At 44.3% G+C, this 18,519-nt stretch overlaps 1 protein-coding gene across 1 annotated transcript; it reads left to right on the forward strand.

The window, feature by feature from the left end:
- Positions 1-3,111: 3,111 nt before the first annotated feature.
- On the forward strand, positions 3,112-7,821 carry UQCRB (ubiquinol-cytochrome c reductase binding protein; the record flags this gene model as incomplete). The annotated part of the gene is made up of 4 exons (XM_082014572.1): positions 3,112-3,130; positions 4,431-4,502; positions 6,275-6,441; positions 7,584-7,821. The coding sequence occupies 4 exons, from the start codon at positions 3,112-3,114 to the stop codon at positions 7,659-7,661; spliced, it is 336 nt and encodes a 111-aa protein (XP_081870698.1). The 3' UTR covers positions 7,662-7,821.
- Between the last annotated feature and the right edge of the window lie 10,698 nt (positions 7,822-18,519).

The following is an 18,519-nucleotide window of genomic DNA, read 5'->3' on the forward strand; positions in this document are numbered from 1 at the left end:
CACCTCAATGTGATTTGTATGGCTTTAGTATGCAAGTAACCATACGAAAAGAGGCTGTAGTATATACTTAGTAGACAGAGTTATCTTGCTCAGTTGTAACAGCTGAAGTAAATGCTAACATTAGGAATCACAGGAGTATTAAAAGTACTTAATCCTATCAGTAAACAAATTGCGTTAATACAGAATTATCAGATGCTTCACAGTGTATTTGGGCAAAGTGAAGAATCTGACTAAACCCAAATGCAAACTTGATAGTTTATTGTTTAGAAGTTTCCATTCTTTCAGTTAAAACAGTTCAGGAAACTGAAATCCAGATGTTTTCATTTGGATTTAAGCTTATTTAATGAAAAACTCTCAGTATTTTAAAAGCTTAGTGTTGGAGCTTAAAATACCAGTTTGAGTCACAGAAGTGCAAGAGCCTGAAGAAGACTCCATATGCAGACAGCAAAATAAAATTCAAAAGGTTGAATTCCCCTAATAGGTGGGAAATATAGTAATGTTAAGAAGACATTTAAAGAATGAGAATAGTAGTGATCTCTGGATCACAACTTGGGTCTTTTATCCAAAATAAAAATTTGGAATTTGAATTGATACACCCACGAAAAGGACTGTTGTCAGAACAAGCAGGGTGCAAAATGATTTACTGGGGCATCTTCACTTGAAACACAGTAAAAAGCCACATTCATTGTCTGCAATTTATATCTGAGATGCTCTCTTTTGTCTTTTGTTCTTGTGTTTCCCACTCCGTTGGCCTGGGAAGATCACTTGAAACCCTCTGTTGAGTAGACTGTTGGTGGAGATGCATAACATTTCATCTAAAGTAGTGGCTGAACTGTGATAGCTAAACACTTTCCCCCATTCCTTCCTGTCAAATAAAAATACTTAAGTCGAATTCAATGTGCATACTTCATTTTGACTGTATTAAATGCTAATAACAAACTATAATCTTCAAACAATCTAGTAAAAATTGATGTTAAGAGAAAGATGTGTGTTCATAATGCCCAAGTGAAGACTTTGCTTTTGCAGATTTACTCTGCTGTCCTTATCACAATCTATATTATCATTGTAATACAAATTGTATTATTGTTGTGGTTTAACCCTAGCTGGCAAGTAAGCCCCACGTAGCCGCTCACTCACCCCTCCTGCAGTGGGATGTGGGAGAGAATTGGAAGAGTAAAAGTGAGAAAACTTGCAGGTTGAAATAAAGTTTAATGAGGAAAGCAAAAGCTGTGCACACATGTGAAGCAAAACACAGAATTCATTCACTGCTTCCCATCGTCAGGCAGGTGTTCAGCCATCTCCAGGAAAGCAGGGCTCCATCATTCCTAACAGTTACTTGGGAAAACAAACACCATAACTCCGAGTGTCCCCCTCTTCCTTCTTCTTCCCCCAGATTTCTACTGCTGAGCACAACATAATGTGGTGTAGGATGTCCCTTTAGTCAGTTGGGATCAGCTGTCCCAGCTGTGTCCCCTGCCAACTTCTTGTGCACCCCCTACCTACCACTCACTGGTGGGGTGATATGAGAAGCAGCGAAGACCTTGACTTTGTGTAAGCACTGCTCAGCAGTAATGCAAACATCCCTGTATTATCAACCCTGTTTTTAGCACAAATCCAGAACATAGCCCCATACTAGCTATTAGGAAGAAAATTAACTCTATCCCAGCCAAAAGCAGCACAATTATAGAATGCACATGATATTTTGAATGTCTTAAATGTTGAGCTTTTAATTCCTTTAATATTTTTAAATGTAAAAATGATTGCTGCCAGAGCTAAACCAGTTTCTTTGAAATGTTAAATGCGTGAGCTTATGCCAAAATAGCTTCCCAGAAATACCATGAAGAAAGGAAGCAAAAGATTTTATGGGAGTGCTAAAAGGAAAGGGGAGAGAGGATAGAAGAACTTTTTGAGGATCGTGCCAAATACTTTTTGGCTTTAAGATTAAAAAAATCTTTAGAAGAAATGTTTGGCCTAGAATTACCAAATCTATTGTAGTCGGCTGTTCTTGGTAAGGGCTAGCAGCCTTTGATTGAGCACGTTGATTAATTGAGGCTTGCTGGGTACAGTATGGTAAAGACACTTTGTGGTCTGCTGACACGCACTCTGAGCTGTGGTGGTTGCCTGCGTATCACATTCAGCCTCATGCTTTTCTGACTGAAATTGCCTACTGTAGCAGTATTTCTAGAATAATTCCACACGCCTATTTTATTTCTTTAAAAATACAGCGGTCCATGTCTGAAAAAATTGCTGGGGAAGAGGCAGCGATCTGCGCCTCAGAAAACAGAGCCACTCACCTGGCAGCTGCGATACCTGAGCAGAGGGACGTTTCTGCTTCTCTCTGTGACTGACGTGGTGCTTTGCTTACTGTGCTTTACAAACTTAATTTTTAGCAAATACTGACCGTTACCCTTCAGTTTGCTGTTATTGGTCTACCAGTTGCGGCTGCCTTGATTGACAGCAGGGTTACCTTAACCTGAAGTCAGTGGCTGTTCCCATGCACTCTGCAGGCCCCGAGCTACAGGCCTGGCCACGCGGGTTTGCCAGTGAGAACGCGGGCGCCGCTAGCGAAGGCTGCGGCCGGGACTATGGTGGCAAAACATTTCGTTTGAGCCCCTGCCAGTTTGCAGAAGCGCTGTAGTGCACAGGCATGTGAGGCGGCTGTGTTCTCTTGTTCTGAACAAGCATTAATTCATTTCGGCTTAATTGCTGATTCTCAGACCCTATAAGCGTTATTTAAAGCCACGGCAAGAGTCACGGGCTTCCCCATGCCCGCCACGGCCCCCTGCCGTGCTCTCCGTCCAGGGGCAGGTGCCTCAGGGCAGCCCGGCGGCGGTTAGGACGGAGCTCCCGCGCCAGAAGACGGTCTAGCGGGAAGCCAAAGCAGTGACAGGCCGCCACGGCGGAGACCGACGGGCAGCCTCCATCCTTGGGGACTTTCGCCACCCGCTCGGATAAGGCCGCGGGCGAGCGGACGGGTCCTGCGCTGCTGCCGGACCGCCGCGGGGGCGCATGCGCCCGCGCCTAGGCGGCATTGGCGGCCCCGTCCCCGCCCCTCGCTCCCCGGGGCCGCTGCGGGTTACCCAGCAGGCACCGCGCCGCTCGGAGGTCAAGATGGCGGCGAGGGCATCAGGTGAGGCGGTGGTGGGCGGCCAGGTGTGGTTGTGCGAGGCTGCGCTCGTCGCGCTTGCGGTGCTGGGCTCGCTCCGTCACACGTCGGTAGGTGAGGCGGGTCGTGACGGGGAGATGGGGAGCCGGTGTGCGCAGTGTGCCGTGTGCCCTTGACGGGTGCAGCTCCCGCAGCTAGTGTACTTCTGTCACGGCACTGGCGGGTGGGCTTCCTCGCCGTTCCTCCCTCCTGAGCGGCGGCCCCTCAGTCTGGGCCTCAACGGAGGGAGCCTGGCTCCGATGCTGAGGTTTTCCAGAAGCAGTGGGGCAGAGGGTGCTCGGGAACAGTGGAGGAGCCCTTGGGCTTCTCCAGAGGGGCCTCGGGGATCGCTGTCCTACCCGGGTACTGGCTCCAGGCTTAGTTGGTCTGATGTTATTCTTTCTCAAGTCCTAAAGCACGAAGGATTAAGGCCTGATGAGGTAATGTGCTAATGGCATGCTGGTATCACACATAGCCCTGGTTCAGTGGGGTGACTTAGTAAGACAACTGACTTAAAGCTATGAAAGATAGATAGCCTGCGCTGGCTGCATTGCCCATATTGTGCTGTTTCTGGATTTCTTGACCCCTTGTTGAGTTACTTTAGTGGTATTTGGTATTGCATTATACTTGATTATATGTAAAAATGCCTTTGCTATTCAGAATCACAGTTAAGGAAAGATGAACATTCTATGTGCGGTGTGTTTTATTTTTTCTTTTTAAAGTCAATGACTTTTTTGAGGTTTCAGTGGTTACTTTCTGATTGCCTTTGGCAGATTTTTGACAAAGGAAGCTCTGGAATAGTATTTAAGTAACTGGAGAGGAGAGCAGAAGGTTAATGACATAATAATATCATGGCCTTGAAATCACATTAACCCATAGTGAGAGTTGTGGAACTTAAGCAAATGATTTGAAAAGCATGATGGTTGTGCTTTATGTAGAGCATTATGTTTTTAGCTCATGTAAGAGTTATGGAGCCTAAAAGTGTTGGTGCTGTCTTTGACAACGAACTGCTAGCATTCTTCCAAGTCTTAAGGCAGTCTAATATTCAAATTTAGTGCAACGGAGCTCAAATTATTGTACGTAACAAGCACTTATTCCATCTGTTCAATGTCAGTTAAGGGATACTGAAAAGCAGAGGGGCGAAGTCATATATGCTCAAATTCCAACTTGATGTAGTGTTGCATTACTGCACATGAAGGAGGCCAGCAAATATTTGTGTATTGTCGTAGTAGTGTGTAAATGTTGAATTTTATCTTGCTCTGCCATTTATGATGGTCACATTCAGTTGCAGGAGGTGGTCGCCTGTTAGACAGGATTCGCAAGTGGTATTATAATGCAGCTGGATTCAACAAACTCGGTAAGTGTGTCACTGAGTTTTAAAAACTCTGCAAATGTAACAATCCTCAAGCTTGTTATGGTTTATAACTGGTGTGTGTATGTGCAGTTTGGCATAAGTCTTTTTGATCAAAATTAGCTACCGCTTCTGCGGGCAAAAAACGTAGCAATAGCTTCAGTCATCATGATTGCTACCTTGTAATGAATCAGTGACTTTTCTGTTATTTCTGTGTTTGCTCTTGTTTTCAGTGAAATAACAGCTAAGGCTAAGCTGGAGCAGTTGAAAAAACTTGCACAAATCAGTCCTGAAGGCTTGATTATTTATCTTTTCCCACCAAGTCACTTTTACCGGCCAGTGTCTTCTAACCCAAAGGCTGCCCTTGAAGGTGGAGAGTTTCCCACTGATAGCAGTCAGTCTGCCTGCGATGCTTATGCAAATCATCCAAAGCGCAAAAAAGGATTTAGTTAGTTCTGCCCTTTGTATCATTGTAACTTCACTTGGTGTCTCTCTGGCCTGTGCAATGGTGACATAGGTCTAAAAATAGTGTTTGCTTAAGTAGAAGAGGTAGCCTTGATGCTGTTGTCTTCAATTTGTTCAGAGTTGTTACTAAGTTTGTTTCAACTATTTAGATGGCAGAGTTGTTCTTGAATGACAAGAGAATCTGAATATTCAGAGGCTATAATTTACTGCTGGCCACAATATGAGCAAATAATTTAAAGGAAGCTAACATACATGCCCTGGGGAAGTTAGAAAAAAAAAAATTGCAAGACAACTGTAGAGCTTAGGTCTTTCCTTCAGATTCAGTGCTTAGTCCCTCTTTTTATATCTGTATGCTGAAGTTCTTAAAGGCATTAATACTTTTTGCCACTTTTCTGGGAATGCAACTAAAAACTGAGGAGAAACACCAGATTTAATCTAGTGATGAAGCTAGCACCCGTGCTCGCTGTGTCTCTGCAATAAATTACAAAACGGAATTCAAGAATATGTGGCTCAAAAGAAATCTCTGTTTTATTGGGAGACTACTGCTGACTCAGTCACATGAGATCAAAATCTTTAATGACAAGTCAGTAGGTACACTCTTGTAATCTGTATCAGTCTTGGAATGTTATAGAAGTAACATTTTGTCCTGTGTCGTTAATACTGAAACTTAAAGCAGAGTTGGTTGAATTTCAGGAATCCTTTGTTTCAGAAACACTGTGGGGGTGTTCTTGGCTTTGAGAAAACTATAGGTACTTCTCCCTGGTTTAACTTCTGATTTGGGGCAGTGTGGGAAGGAACCAACTCACACATAAACATCTAGCTTCAGCTTTCCATAGCTTAATATAGTCAATGGAGATCTAGTCATTATGCATGGTGGAGTTTCAGTACTGCAGTAGTCACATCTGTGGTTGACTGACTCTAATGGATTCACAGCTCTTAAACCCTTTACCTAGAGAGTCATCTTAAATATGGATATAAAATTAGGTGAGCATAAGTCCACCCCTCATATTCAGAATAGCTATTGTTCTGTGTGTATATATATATACACTCTTACAAAACACTTTGAATTAAATACCCTTTTTCCCTCTTCCTCCTTAAGAAAAGGAGTAAAAATAAGTAAATAGAGTGTGTGAAAGCCAGTGTTGAGAGTTTGTTCTCTGTGAGCAGTTAGTGGATCTCTTCTGGATTGGTTTGGGTTTTCTTCATAATTTTGCATTGGAAGTGTTTTGCCCATGTTACTTAGAAACACCCATGTCAATCCTAAATCTTACTTAAGAACATTTATTCAGTGATACTGTAAAATCTTTTTACAGGATTAATGCGAGATGATACATTGTATGAAGATGATGATGTAAAAGAAGCACTGAAGAGACTTCCAGAACATCTTTACAATGAAAGAATATTTCGCATAAAGAGAGCACTTGACTTAAGCCTGAAACATCAGATCCTTCCAAAAGACCAATGGGTGAAGTATGAAGAAGTACGTGTACAGAGTGTTTCCAAAGTGGAGGTCTTAAATAGGACTGCTATGACTGGTCTTTGGGATTTTCAGTCTCTGAAGAAATACATAATTACATGTTCTTTATAATGAGTAAGTTAGTGTGTATCTGATAGGGTACCTCTGGAAAACACAGCTTTTGATTGATGTTTAAAATCTCTATTTTTCAGTGGAAATCACAAAGTTTTTCTCAAGATGACAAAAGCTTAAGCTACAGCTCAGAGCCGTAGCACATTGTATTCAGACAAAATACTTCTAAGCTGTCGGATAAAGAAATACACTGTAATTAGCTTGATAATTCTCATAAAAGGTCCCTTGCTTTTCTGATTAATTTCTTATTTTTATAGAAAATCTCGAGCCAAAGCTTTTATTCATGAAGATGCCAAGGAAGAATAATGTAGAGGGAAAACTTGCATTAAAATAAGCATCATCTTGTAATTTGAAAAACAAAATACACCTCCCTTTTTTTTCCAGTGCATTGATTCACAGACTTTGCATTACTGTCCATCTCAGCTTTCTCCAAATTACCAGGCAGAGAGGAATCTTGCAACTAAACTTTTGACTATAGGATAGTATAAGGGTATTATGTTTCTCTATATAAGCAGAGGCTCTTTCTTGTGGTTGTCTTGGTCATATTTAGGTAACTGCTGCATTGAATAAATGGTTGCGTAGTTCCTTAAGCAGCAGTTTGGTTTGCGCTAAACACGGTCAAGGTGTTCCATTGCAATCCAAGTTTACAGTGCTGTTTAGAAGTTAAGTTCAAAATTAATTTCTCCACAGTACTATAGTTGGACTTTGAACTAATGAAAGTGGATCTTGTACATTTAATGGGTATCTGCCAAAAGCACATTGTTTCTAAAGGTATAGCTGGAAACATTACTTTGCTTGTTAATGTTGGTGAGGCATTAGGAATTAGTAAAGAACTTGTCATTGCAGACTTGGCAGTTACCGAGTTTACCTTTTCAGAGTAAGTAATCTTTGATTTGATTTTTTTTTTTTTTTTTTTCCTTATTAGGTTGGGTTTTAGTCAAATCTGAGGAAAAATGAGAGAACTAATCTGTAGGAATGGCTTGAGATGTTTCTGGACCTCCCTATATGTTTAAATACATTCTTTTCTTTTTCAGGATAAGCATTATCTTGAACCGTACCTAAAAGAAGTAATCCGTGAAAGACTTGAGAGAGAAGCATGGAACAAGAAATAACTATTGAACTAGTTCATGCAAATATCCATATATTTCTGATATTTTTAAACATTTGGTTATAGACGTCTACAGAGAGGCAAATGTGAGGCTGAGAAATACTGTTTCAGCTTGTTCACTCAATCTGTTCATCCAACTAAAATAAACATGTCAAAGTATAAAATCTACTTGGAAGAGTTCTTTGTAGATGTTGACAAGCTAATGTTCAGATCTTTTCTATGAGCATATACATTACATATTAGCTTAGTGGTATGCAGTCGTCTTTCCAGCTTTTTGATTCTTACTCTTTTCATAGTACGGCTGTTTTCTGCAGTTGTAGGGTTAGGTAAGAAACACGCAGGGCTCTTGGTGCTAGTTGTGCTGTTATATTAAAAGGGGTTGCTTATTTCCTTCATCCCTTCATTCCTCCCTGGAGACAACAATACTGGATCAGTGCTTGATGTTAATGGCATCATGAGACAGCAGAATGTAATGTTCTGTGCATCTAAGCAGATACATATTACAATAATGGAAAATATAAATTATTCTTTAATTACAAAATCAGGAAGTTTCACTAGCTTTTTATACCATAGACACTGTCAGTCCTTAAAAGACTGTTTTCATATGAACCATAATGACTGTCTCACTTCAGCTTCTTGAGACTTTTTATCCTTTAAAAGGGTAAAAGTGGTATGCTAATGTACTTTCAACAGAATAATTAATTTCCCGTATATTTTTTTCATGGCCTAGGGCATGCTGTTGTTTACAATGATTGTTATAAAGTATTTTAAACTACCAGGCGTAATGACATTACAGGTACACATGGAATTCAGGCTCTGCTTAAAAATAGAAGAAATTCAGTTGTATCTGGAAAATACCAGCCCTTGCTGGCTGAAGACCTTGTGCTTAGTCTTCCATAGTTTAATGGTAGTGTTTGAGACAGATTTTGGTATTACATGCAAAATTCAAAGCATATTTTATAGCCCTCTGTGTGAAGCACACAATCTTGTCCGATAGTCCCAAGGCTTGCTTTTCTTCTTCGTTACACATTCTTGTCTGCCAAATGCAAGAATCCATTGGCCAAAAGCTAGAGCAGTTTAGAAAAAAACATGGAGCAAACCATGTCTGTAGTTCTGAATTGGTGTCACCAGATAAATACAATACTGGATTAGAAGTTAGAATGAAAACTGCCTTTTAGCTTTACTCATCACTCTGTTATTAACCTTCATCTGCTTGCCTCAGTTGCTTACAGCTGTAGGATGGCTACAGTGATCCCTGGGTGAAATATTTATTTCCAAATTTCACAGCCTGATGCAGTAGAACAAAATGCTGCAAAAATATCTGCATCACTGATATGCCTTAAAAGTCTGTGGGGAGTTATATTAAGAATGCGAGGTTTCTTTCCTTTCCTCTAGTAATATCTTACGATTGAAGCATACATAATATGATGTATTTTTGCGAACTTTCTAATTTTCTTACAAGGGACAAATAGGGCCTGAAGTTTCACACTTCTGTTTATGGAATTATTAGAATACTTATTTTTTCTAATGGCATTGGAAGTATTTAATTATCTGTTAGAATAGTATTAGAAGACTTAATTATCTAATGGAACTAGCACTTGAAAGGCATAGCTGGTCAAACTTCTACAAAAGCTAGGATTATGTAGAAAGACAGCATCTGCTTGTTTGACCATATGTTTGGATGAAGATTAATGTGCTTCAAAGTCTCTCAAAAATTACTTGGTGTAGAGAAAAAGGTTTTGTTGGCATCAGGCACTTAAATATAGGGTGACCTTCAAGTGGAGTGCAAAGCTGCCATGCTCCAGTTGGCCTAACACACCTGAAATCACTGACCTCTTTACATTCAAATTTAACTTTAAGAGTCAGAGGTGAGTAGTAGAAGTTAATAAAAGAATCTTTCCAAGTGATCTTTATAGCAGTTCAAGGGGAGGAGAGAGAAAAGGAAGCCATGTTAAGAGCTTGCCAGTTTGCTGAGGTTGTTTGACAGCTTTCATTTAGATGTGTTTTCAGATGTTTCTGGCTTGGGTTGACCATTTTTAATTTTAATTCCCATAATGTGGAGTACTCTCCCATTGAAGTATTTTGAAAAAGTTCAATGAATGCTGTTTAGTTGTCTCTTAGAATGATATTAGTAAGGAAAATGTCATTTGTCATTTTTGGCAGTGATGGGTGTGTATCCTTTGAGATGTTTAGGAGACTCTAAAAATAGTGAGAAACAGAGGAAGGAGGTGGGTGTAAGATAGGGATATCTGTTGCCTGGGAACCAGGAGCTGTAGCAGCTTTGTGTTAGAGGCTGTAAACTTTTATCTAGATTATGTGATGTGAGATTTGGATGCTTGTGCTACTGGCTAATAGATGAATAACTTGGAAAACATTTCATATTTCACCCTCTGGTGTTCCCCTCTGTGCTCACTGAACTACTAGCATTAATCTGTAGCTAGGAGAAACAGGAGTTTTCTTGTATGAAAGATCTGAATCCTCCTGGTGAAAAGTTGGAGGGTCAGTGTGATTCCCATTTTTGAATCCTTGCATTTATCCTTAAAAGTATCTGGGATGGGAAGGAATAGGCTTGCAAAAATTAGGGATTTTCTAATTGGTAATTTCCTTGTAATGCTTCCATCCCACCTGTGCAGTGCTCTGTGGGATCTTGCCATATTCCTTGTGCAGGCTGTGTGTTCCTCTGTGAATGATCTAGGATTGTGCAGCCATGAGCTTGCTATCTGCAAAATTGCCTCATTTTAAGGAAAAGATAACACTAAAGGGGGTCAAATTGCTAGAGGTGAAGAGATAGTCAGATAATGAAGGGAAAAGCATTCTGGTCTGGAGAACTGGGTTTTCCTTCTGCTGCTGTCAGAGGGTTCTTCTGTAACACTGAGCAAGACCCTTGGCTCACAGAAACTCACTATTGCATCTATGTCTAGGTTCAGTAGATCTGTTCTGAAAATATTAGGTGAAAGTGTTGATATTCATCCATGCATGCAATGGATACTACAGGTGGTGGTACTAGGAGCAAATCTTGCCGGGATTCTCACAGATTTGAAAAAGACCTCACAACTCTTACTGCTCTGATGGTAAGTGCAGAAATACTTGTAAAGAAGCTGATAGATTTGTGGCCTGTACGGAGTGCAGAAAGCAAGGCTGAGCCATGCACTGAAGAGGATTGAAAAGAATTCCTGAATGAGAGAGGAGTTTCTACTGGGAAAAATGCAAACCTGCAATTTAAGGTCATATCGTAATGCACAAGGCAACTGTGCATTTCCTTGTGCCATTTCCATTTCCAACATCTTGCATTTCCTAACTTGACTTGAAACCTTCATCTTCATTAATGTATTTTTTTTGGATATAAATCCTATACAGATTCCATAAATTACTGAGGTCTTTTTGTAGTTTGAGTTAACATCTTTGGCACAACTAAATTATGCCGGTCAAATTAAGAGAGAGTCTGAGTTGATATTGCTAATCCTGCAGTTTGATGACAGTTTTAGCTTGAATTAATTTTCATCACTTTTAAGCAAACCTGTGCTTCACTTGAAGTTCTTTTATTAAATACATAGTGAAATACAAGAACACATTTGATGGCTGAAGATCACGTTTGTTATGGCATACTGATTTCTTTAAATTTTGAATCGGTCAACCCGGAGACAATGGATTTTTTTGCAGTACTGTAACAAGAAACATATGCTTGTTTTAAATCCAACTTCCATCCAAAGGAGAGCTACAGCATATATAAATCTCATAAGAATTTTGATGAAATGTCATGCTTGTCATTATAATGGAACTGTTTTAGCTTTAATATGGTAAACACATTCCTACGCGAAGCGTTTTCTCTGTAGATAGCAAAGGTCAAAGATTATCTTCGGGATTTCCCTACAGTGCTGCTGTGCCTTTGCCGTCTGTTTTCATGGACTGAAACTTTGGCCGGGGTAAGGGCTGCCCTTGCAGTGCAGACTGTTCTGCAGAGACAACCTGAGCCACCACTGCTCTAGGGTGAGACCGGGGCTGGAACTCAGTGTCCCACGTGGCATGCAGCAGACCTGAATACCTTGAGTGACTCACTTTTCTTAGCCTCTTTTAGCTGGTCTAAGGCCAAAAGGGTTAAGATCCTGAAAAATCTGTAGGCAACTATCTCCACTGTAAGGAATTTGGGTTAGCGTCTTAAGTACTCTTGAAGAACTGGGCCTTATCCCAAAACTCAGTTTCCCAAACTCCTCTGCAGGCCAGGCAGAATGGCAAGCTTCCTTCGGTGCAGTTTTGTAAATTCTTCAGTGTCAAATAATTCCTGGCGTGCCTAGCTGGGACTAGGTGACAGGCTGGTCTGATGACCCAGGGTGCCAGAAATCCCATGCACTTCTGCTTCCCTGGCAAGGCGGGTGTTCTCATGGCATCTCTGGAGAAGGAGCCCTCAAGGCTGCCTGCTCACTGGTGATTAAATGCTGCCTTATGCCAGCAGGCTGTGGGCTCAATTCCCTTTTCTTCACAAAAAGGTGTGGGTTCACAGTTCCCTTCTCTGTGAATGCTTTAGTTCTCTAACATCTTTTCCACAGTGCATGTGGGCCTGTTAGTCCCTTTGGCTGACTCTGTTCTTTCTGCGTTAAAAGGTGTAATTAACTGCACCAGGAGAGACTGTGACTCGAGTAGAATCATAGAGTTGTTTGGATTGGAAAGGACCTTTTAAGTTCATCTAGTCCAACCTCCCCTGCAATGAGCAGAGACATCTTCAACTAGATCAGGTTGCTCAGAGCCTCATCCAACCTGACCTTCAATGTTTCCAGGGATGGGGCATCTACCACCTCTCTGGGCAACCTGTTGCCATGGTTTCACCACACTCACTGTGAAAAAATTCTTCCTTATATCTAGTCTAAATCTACCTTCTTTTAGTTTAAAACCATTACCCCTTGTCCTATCACCCTGCTAAAAAGTCTGTCCCCATCTTTCCTGTAGGCCCCCTTTAAGTACTGGAAGGCTGCAATAAGGTCTCCCTGGAGCCTTCTCTTCTCCAGGATGAATAACCACACCTCACCCTGTCCTCACAGGAGAGGTGTTGCATCCCTCCAGTCATTTTGGTGGCCTCCTCTGGACCCTCTCAAACAGGTCCATGTCTTTCCTGTGCCAAGGGCTCCAGAGCTGGATGCAGGAGTCCAGGTGGGGTCTCACCAGAGTGCAGTAGAGGGGCAGAATCACCTCCCTCGACCTGCTGGCCACCCTGCTTTGGATGCAGCCCAGGATACGGTTGGCCTTCTGGGCTGCAAGTGCACATTGCTGGGTATTTACATACACCAGTACCCCCAAGTCCTTCTCGGCAGGGCTGCTTTCAATCCCTTCATCCCCCAGCCTGTATTGATACTGGGGGTTGCCCTGACTGAGGTCCAGAACCCTGCACTTGGCCTTGTTGAACCTCATGAGGTTCACACGGGTCCATTCCTTGAGCTTGTCCAGGTCCCTCTGGACGGCATCCTGTCCCTCAGGTGTGTCAGCCACACCAGTCAGCTTGGTGTCAGTTGGTTAGAGCTGTTTTCTAGGCTCGTTTACAAACTGCTTCAAAATAAGGGCAATGCCTGACTCCACCTGCCTAGAGGCACTTTCCTGCTTGGGCAATTACTGCCCACCAGCTCTGCACTCATGGCTTCTGGCCTGCTCAGCTCTCTCTTGCAGTACCTGAGTCCTGAGCCAGCCCTGGCACCTGGACCTAGGAGATAAGCCAAGGGCTTGAGCAAGGAACATGGGATGGGTGAGGGACTGGGGTAGACGCAAAGTTATGAAACCATGTGCAGGATTTCGGAAGAGGTGTAGGGAAAATAAGCTGACCTCAATCCCTTTTGCCTGCTTTGCGGGTGCATGGCGAGGGTGCGGTTGGGGCATTTATGTGCAGACCAAAGATGGCCACTGGGAAGGGGGAGGGAAGAAAAATTTGTGGTTGAACACATTTTGGGAAATAGGAGCACTGAGTAGGACAGTGAGGAAAGAGAGGTATGTGGTGGTTTGGCAAAGGCCAGGGTGCTTTGCAGACTACTGCAGAGGGTGATGCCTGTGTTTCCTAACTTTGGGAAACCCAAGTTCATAGCACTCACTGAGGCTTAAGTTTTCCCTAAAGAATATTTAAGAATCATTCGTTGAACTGGATCATGAGTGGAGCCCAAGCTGTCCTTGTTCTCCCTCCAGAGTTCCTGGAAGCGACCTTCTGGTGCTTGAAGTGCCCATCTCCTCTGGTCCAATCTCATCTGTTTCTTTCGAGGAAAACCATAGTGGCTTCAAGAGGGTGCCCCGACAGCTACAGGGCAGGTCTGGGTTTGGGTTGCTCGCATCTCTGCAGGGAAAGAGGAGCACTGGATCTTTCCCTTCCAAACCCTAAGCAAGTGCTGGAATTGTTGTTGCTGTTTTATGAGAGCGTGCTGCTTCAGTTCCTGTGCTGGGAAGGGATCTGGGGCTTGAAACCCGATCAGAAAGAGGTACCTCAGCACAGCTGGGCTGTGCTCTCCTCAGCGATTCCTAAAGCGGTTCCCCGCTGGCCTGTGCGGATCTGGTTCTTTGTGTCTAAATCTTCTGGATTGCATGGGGAGGCTGGATAGCAAGACATGGAGTTAAATGCTGCTGCGCTCAGTATTACAACACCTAAGCCCTTTTATGAAGCCTCATACTCCCGCTGCGGCCCAGCAGATTGAAATGATTGTTTATAAGCAGCAAAGTTCAGAGTCCAAAGCTCAGATCTCTTCAAGGCACTTCAGAGGGGTTTTTTTTTGTCTGCAAGTTGTGTTCCCCGGTGGAGTATTAGCTTTAAAAGATACTATTATGAAATAGTCATAAAAGCAGTTAGATATGTTTGGTTTACTTCAATTAACTAAAAATTCTCCAAATCCTACATGTTTCTCAGCTGCAGTCTCTCACCCTGAAGAAGACGAAGGAAAACTTTAATTTTCCATTGGTGTATAAGCAGACCTCCAGCAATGCTCGGTGCCCAGCCTGCCTGCTGGAGCTCACGAGACTGTCATGGCAGTGTGGAGGTGGCTCTGATAAAAAGCAAAAGGTGTTCTCCTGCCAGGTGAGGTTTGGCTCAGGTCTGCTCTTTGCGTTGCAAAAGCTGAGGTACCAGAGGAGGAGTGAGATTTTGGAGCTTTATGGAGGCAGTCATCCCTGCCTAGGAGCACTTAGGCTGTCGCAGGGCAAAGTCAGGACCAGGTCTGCACTGGCAGCAGCCAGAGATGCTTTATTTTTCTTTAAAAAGAAAAAAAAATCCAGGGGAAAAAGCAACAAAGCACATTTCCTTTCAGAAGTACAGCTGTCTTACGGAGAGGCTGCTATTCCCATTATAAGGCTGGTGATGTCATTATGACAGACATTTAGATCTGTAGTTTAATGTTTGCACATGGTAGCCCAGGTTCATCTGGCTTACCCCAAAGAGCATCATTATCCACCCTGTCTGTTGCCCAGGTCTTGAGGACAACTTTTGCTGGGAGCAGCATCTTCTGCTGGACAACTTGTAGGTTTGCAGCCGTTCCCCAGAGCTGGTTCTCAGTGCAGAGCTGGTGGTACAGGGTGTGTGGGTTTGCACAGCCTTGTCCTGCTCTGATCGCAGGCTCTTGCTGTTTCTTATGGAAGGGAGGGGTGTAGCCACCTTCACGCCGGGAGCTTTGGGGAATCTCTTTCATGAGTTTTTATACTTAGCTTTTCATAGGTATATCGAACCCAATAGTGTGGCTGGACACCTCTAAAACAGCCATTAAAGCCTTGATACTTTATAGTGATTCGACAAGCTACTTCAAAAGAACATGAGGACATATGCTTTGAAAGGGGACTTCTCCAGGTGCTTCCATCCAGCACTTTAAAAACACATAAGACACAGTAAAGCACGTGTTGACATAAGTGAGCTTCAAAAAAACCCATTGGATTATTTTGAAGGAGTATAAACACACGTGGGGAGAGTTATCATCCTTCACCCAGCAAAACAATTACATCAGTGCAGCTTGGACTGGGATCTGCCTTAAAATCTCCCAGATGTTTCAAATGGCATAGTTGCCGATCGGTTGCTCTGGGTAATTATAAACTGTCAAATGGAGGAGGGGAGGGTGGTTCTCAAAGAAAAAAAACATAAGAGCCTTTTGGGGAATTGAAGAGAAGATCCCTTGTTCATAGCTGACACACAGAGTCATGACAGCCTTTGCTTATGCCTGGCTTTGCCAGGCCAGTGTCATGGACATGTCTCAGAGCCTACCCTATGCCTGTGCTGCGTGGAGGGGGTGAGCCCCCCAGCAAGGAGCTTGCTGTGGGGTTATTGTAGGGCTCCTCAGAAATTATGTTGGCGGCATCTCCCAGCCTTGGGTGAGGGACCTGCTGCCCACCTCACTAGCAGAAGCCCGTCTGGTCCTGAGGCAGGAGATGCCAGCCGTGACACCCAGATGGGAAGAGGGACCTGGGGAAAAGCTTCAGCCTTGCTGGCCCTGGGGGAGGAAACAATTTACCCAGCTCCAGGGCTGGTCCCCTGCTCGGACTTGGGCTGTGCAGCTGGAGGAGAGAGCCCCAGACAAGGTGTCAGTGCTGTGCTGCAGCACAACAAGAGTTCAAGACTTGGAGGACTGCAAGAAGATGGAGAGCAGGTCCCTGATGCTGTAGCTGGGCAGCTCAAACACTTACTGGAGTCTGTCCCCAGCTCAAAGGTGCGTTTCTGTGCAGTTTCTGTGAAGCATTTGCTGTTTGTAGCACAGAGCAGCTGTGGGCACAGGGAGCAAGAGGCCTGGTGAGCTTGTGCCAGGGATGAGCCCCAGCTCCTCTCCTCCCCAAGGGTGGGTGCTACCCCTCACACCCACAGGCAGGGCACTTGGCCTCATGGGGTGCGCTCGAGCCACCAGTGACCCTCTGCTCAGCCCTTTGAAGGACACTGGAAGGCACCAGCACCCTGAAGAGCCTTTGGGACTCAGCAGCTCAAGTGTTGGGAGGTGCTTCAGGCTCAGAAAGAGAGGGGGTTTTGGAAAGCCCCCGCGCTGGTGTTTCCATAGGGTAACATGGGCTGGTGAGCTGCCTCTCCGAGGTCCTTTCCAGCAGCCCCAGCTCACAGTCCCGCCGGGTTCCAGCCACGCCATTCCTCTGGGACGTTTGCCCCCTCCCCGAGTGGCGAGTAGCTGAGGTGTCTGTCCAGCTCCCCGCAGCCCAGGGCACGCGGCAGAGCTGCGCGTTGCGTTCGCCCGCGCGCAGCAGTACGTCAGGCCGTGAACGGCGGCGCCTGAAAACCGGCAGCGGCGCCGTGCCGCGGCCTCTGGCAGGGGGCGGGGAGCGACCCCTCCGCCCGCCCCGCCCGGGGCGGTGAGCGACGGCCCCCGCGGCTCGCGCTCGCGGGCGCCGCGGCAGAGGGAACGCGGGCACCCGGCCCGTGGCTCTGGCTTCTCTCTCCGGCACGTCGCTGCCTTTCGGGCGCTACCCCAGCGGGGTTGCCGACCCCCGGGCGCGCGTCGGGAGGGTGCGCTCGCCCATCGCCCTCGCAGGAGCTGGCCGGTGCCGGAGGCAGATGTGGCCTCGTCAGCGCATAGGGGTGACGAGCTCAGCAGCAGGTCGGCTACACAAAAATGAACCCCTGGCAATGCCAGTCCCCCGTGTCAAGGGGCGGTTTTGTCCTGGACGTGGTGGCGGCAGTGGGGAGAAACGCGTTGCCCATCCCCCGCGCCCACCAAGGCCAGCTCACCCCGACGCAAGGTGGGGCTCTGCTGTAACAGTACGAGCACCACCGAAGCGTCTGGCATTGTCTTCTCTTTTTTAATTTCATTTCTCAGGATGACAACACTTTAGAGGTTTATGACCAACAGGAGAATTTACTACTAAGTCATATACTGATGTAATGAAATCTAATATATGCTGTGTAATGAGTTATGAGATGTTATTTAGTTTCAGGGTTTTATTACTTCAATCAGTTATGACCATATTTCCTTTTATATGATTGCTCACTCTTTAAACATACCAGATGACTGTATAAAGAACACCTAATAAAGTCTGGAGATGTTAAAATATAAAGGTTTTAATTTTTGCCATAAATTTGTTTTAATTCTACCAATGGTGGCTTTTGCGCTGGAAGTGGTGCAGTCCTTGTTAGCAGTGCAGACCTTGGTAGTGTTGTCTCAGATCCTTTGTGAGAAGGAGCTGAGCAACCCTCCTTCGTTATAAAGCATAGTTAGTCACCAGTGCTCACCTTTGGTGATTATACACAGAAATTGAAAGGGTTTTAGAATAAAACTAGAAAGACAGAAAACATTGATCTGTGACATAAGTCATTGCCTTAATTATTCTCTCGTATTTACCAGCGTAACTGCAATACACTCATCCTGGTTTCTACCAGACTTCAAGAGGAGAGAATTAGGCTTATGGGCTTCAGCATCAAAATCACATGTATATATACGCTCTTTTTGGCAATCCTAACTTTTCCACATTTATGCATTGTATTTTAAAGTCATACGGGATAACGTCATAGCAGTGGAATTATATAGCTGTGAAATAAGATCGGAATCAGATCTTTAATAAATCAATGTTTAAGCGAGTGAAGGACTTCACCTGCTGAACAATTGCAGGAACCAAGTGGTGTAGAGTGCCGGTCATGGTGTTGAGTTTGAGTTTGAGTATTGAGTGTTGAGTTCTCAAAAAATATTGTAGAAGACATTTTATGATGGTTAACAACTCTGCGGTAAGAGCTTGTGTCCGCATTAATACAGACTGTGGTTGTTGTAGAGGCTTTAGCATGCTGCTGGTATCCAGCCAGCCACCCGCTGTGGGCACGCAGAGGTCTCCAGCGCTGCTGGCTGGGGTCCTGCATGGGTGTCACCTGCCTGTGCGGCCCCAAATACATTTAATTACACCTTCCTAATTTCCTCCCCACCTCTGCAACAGGT

This window comes from Phaethon aethereus, assembly GCF_964289735.1.
Source record: "Phaethon aethereus genome assembly, chromosome: 2".
NCBI classification, from domain to species: domain Eukaryota; kingdom Metazoa; phylum Chordata; class Aves; order Phaethontiformes; family Phaethontidae; genus Phaethon; species Phaethon aethereus.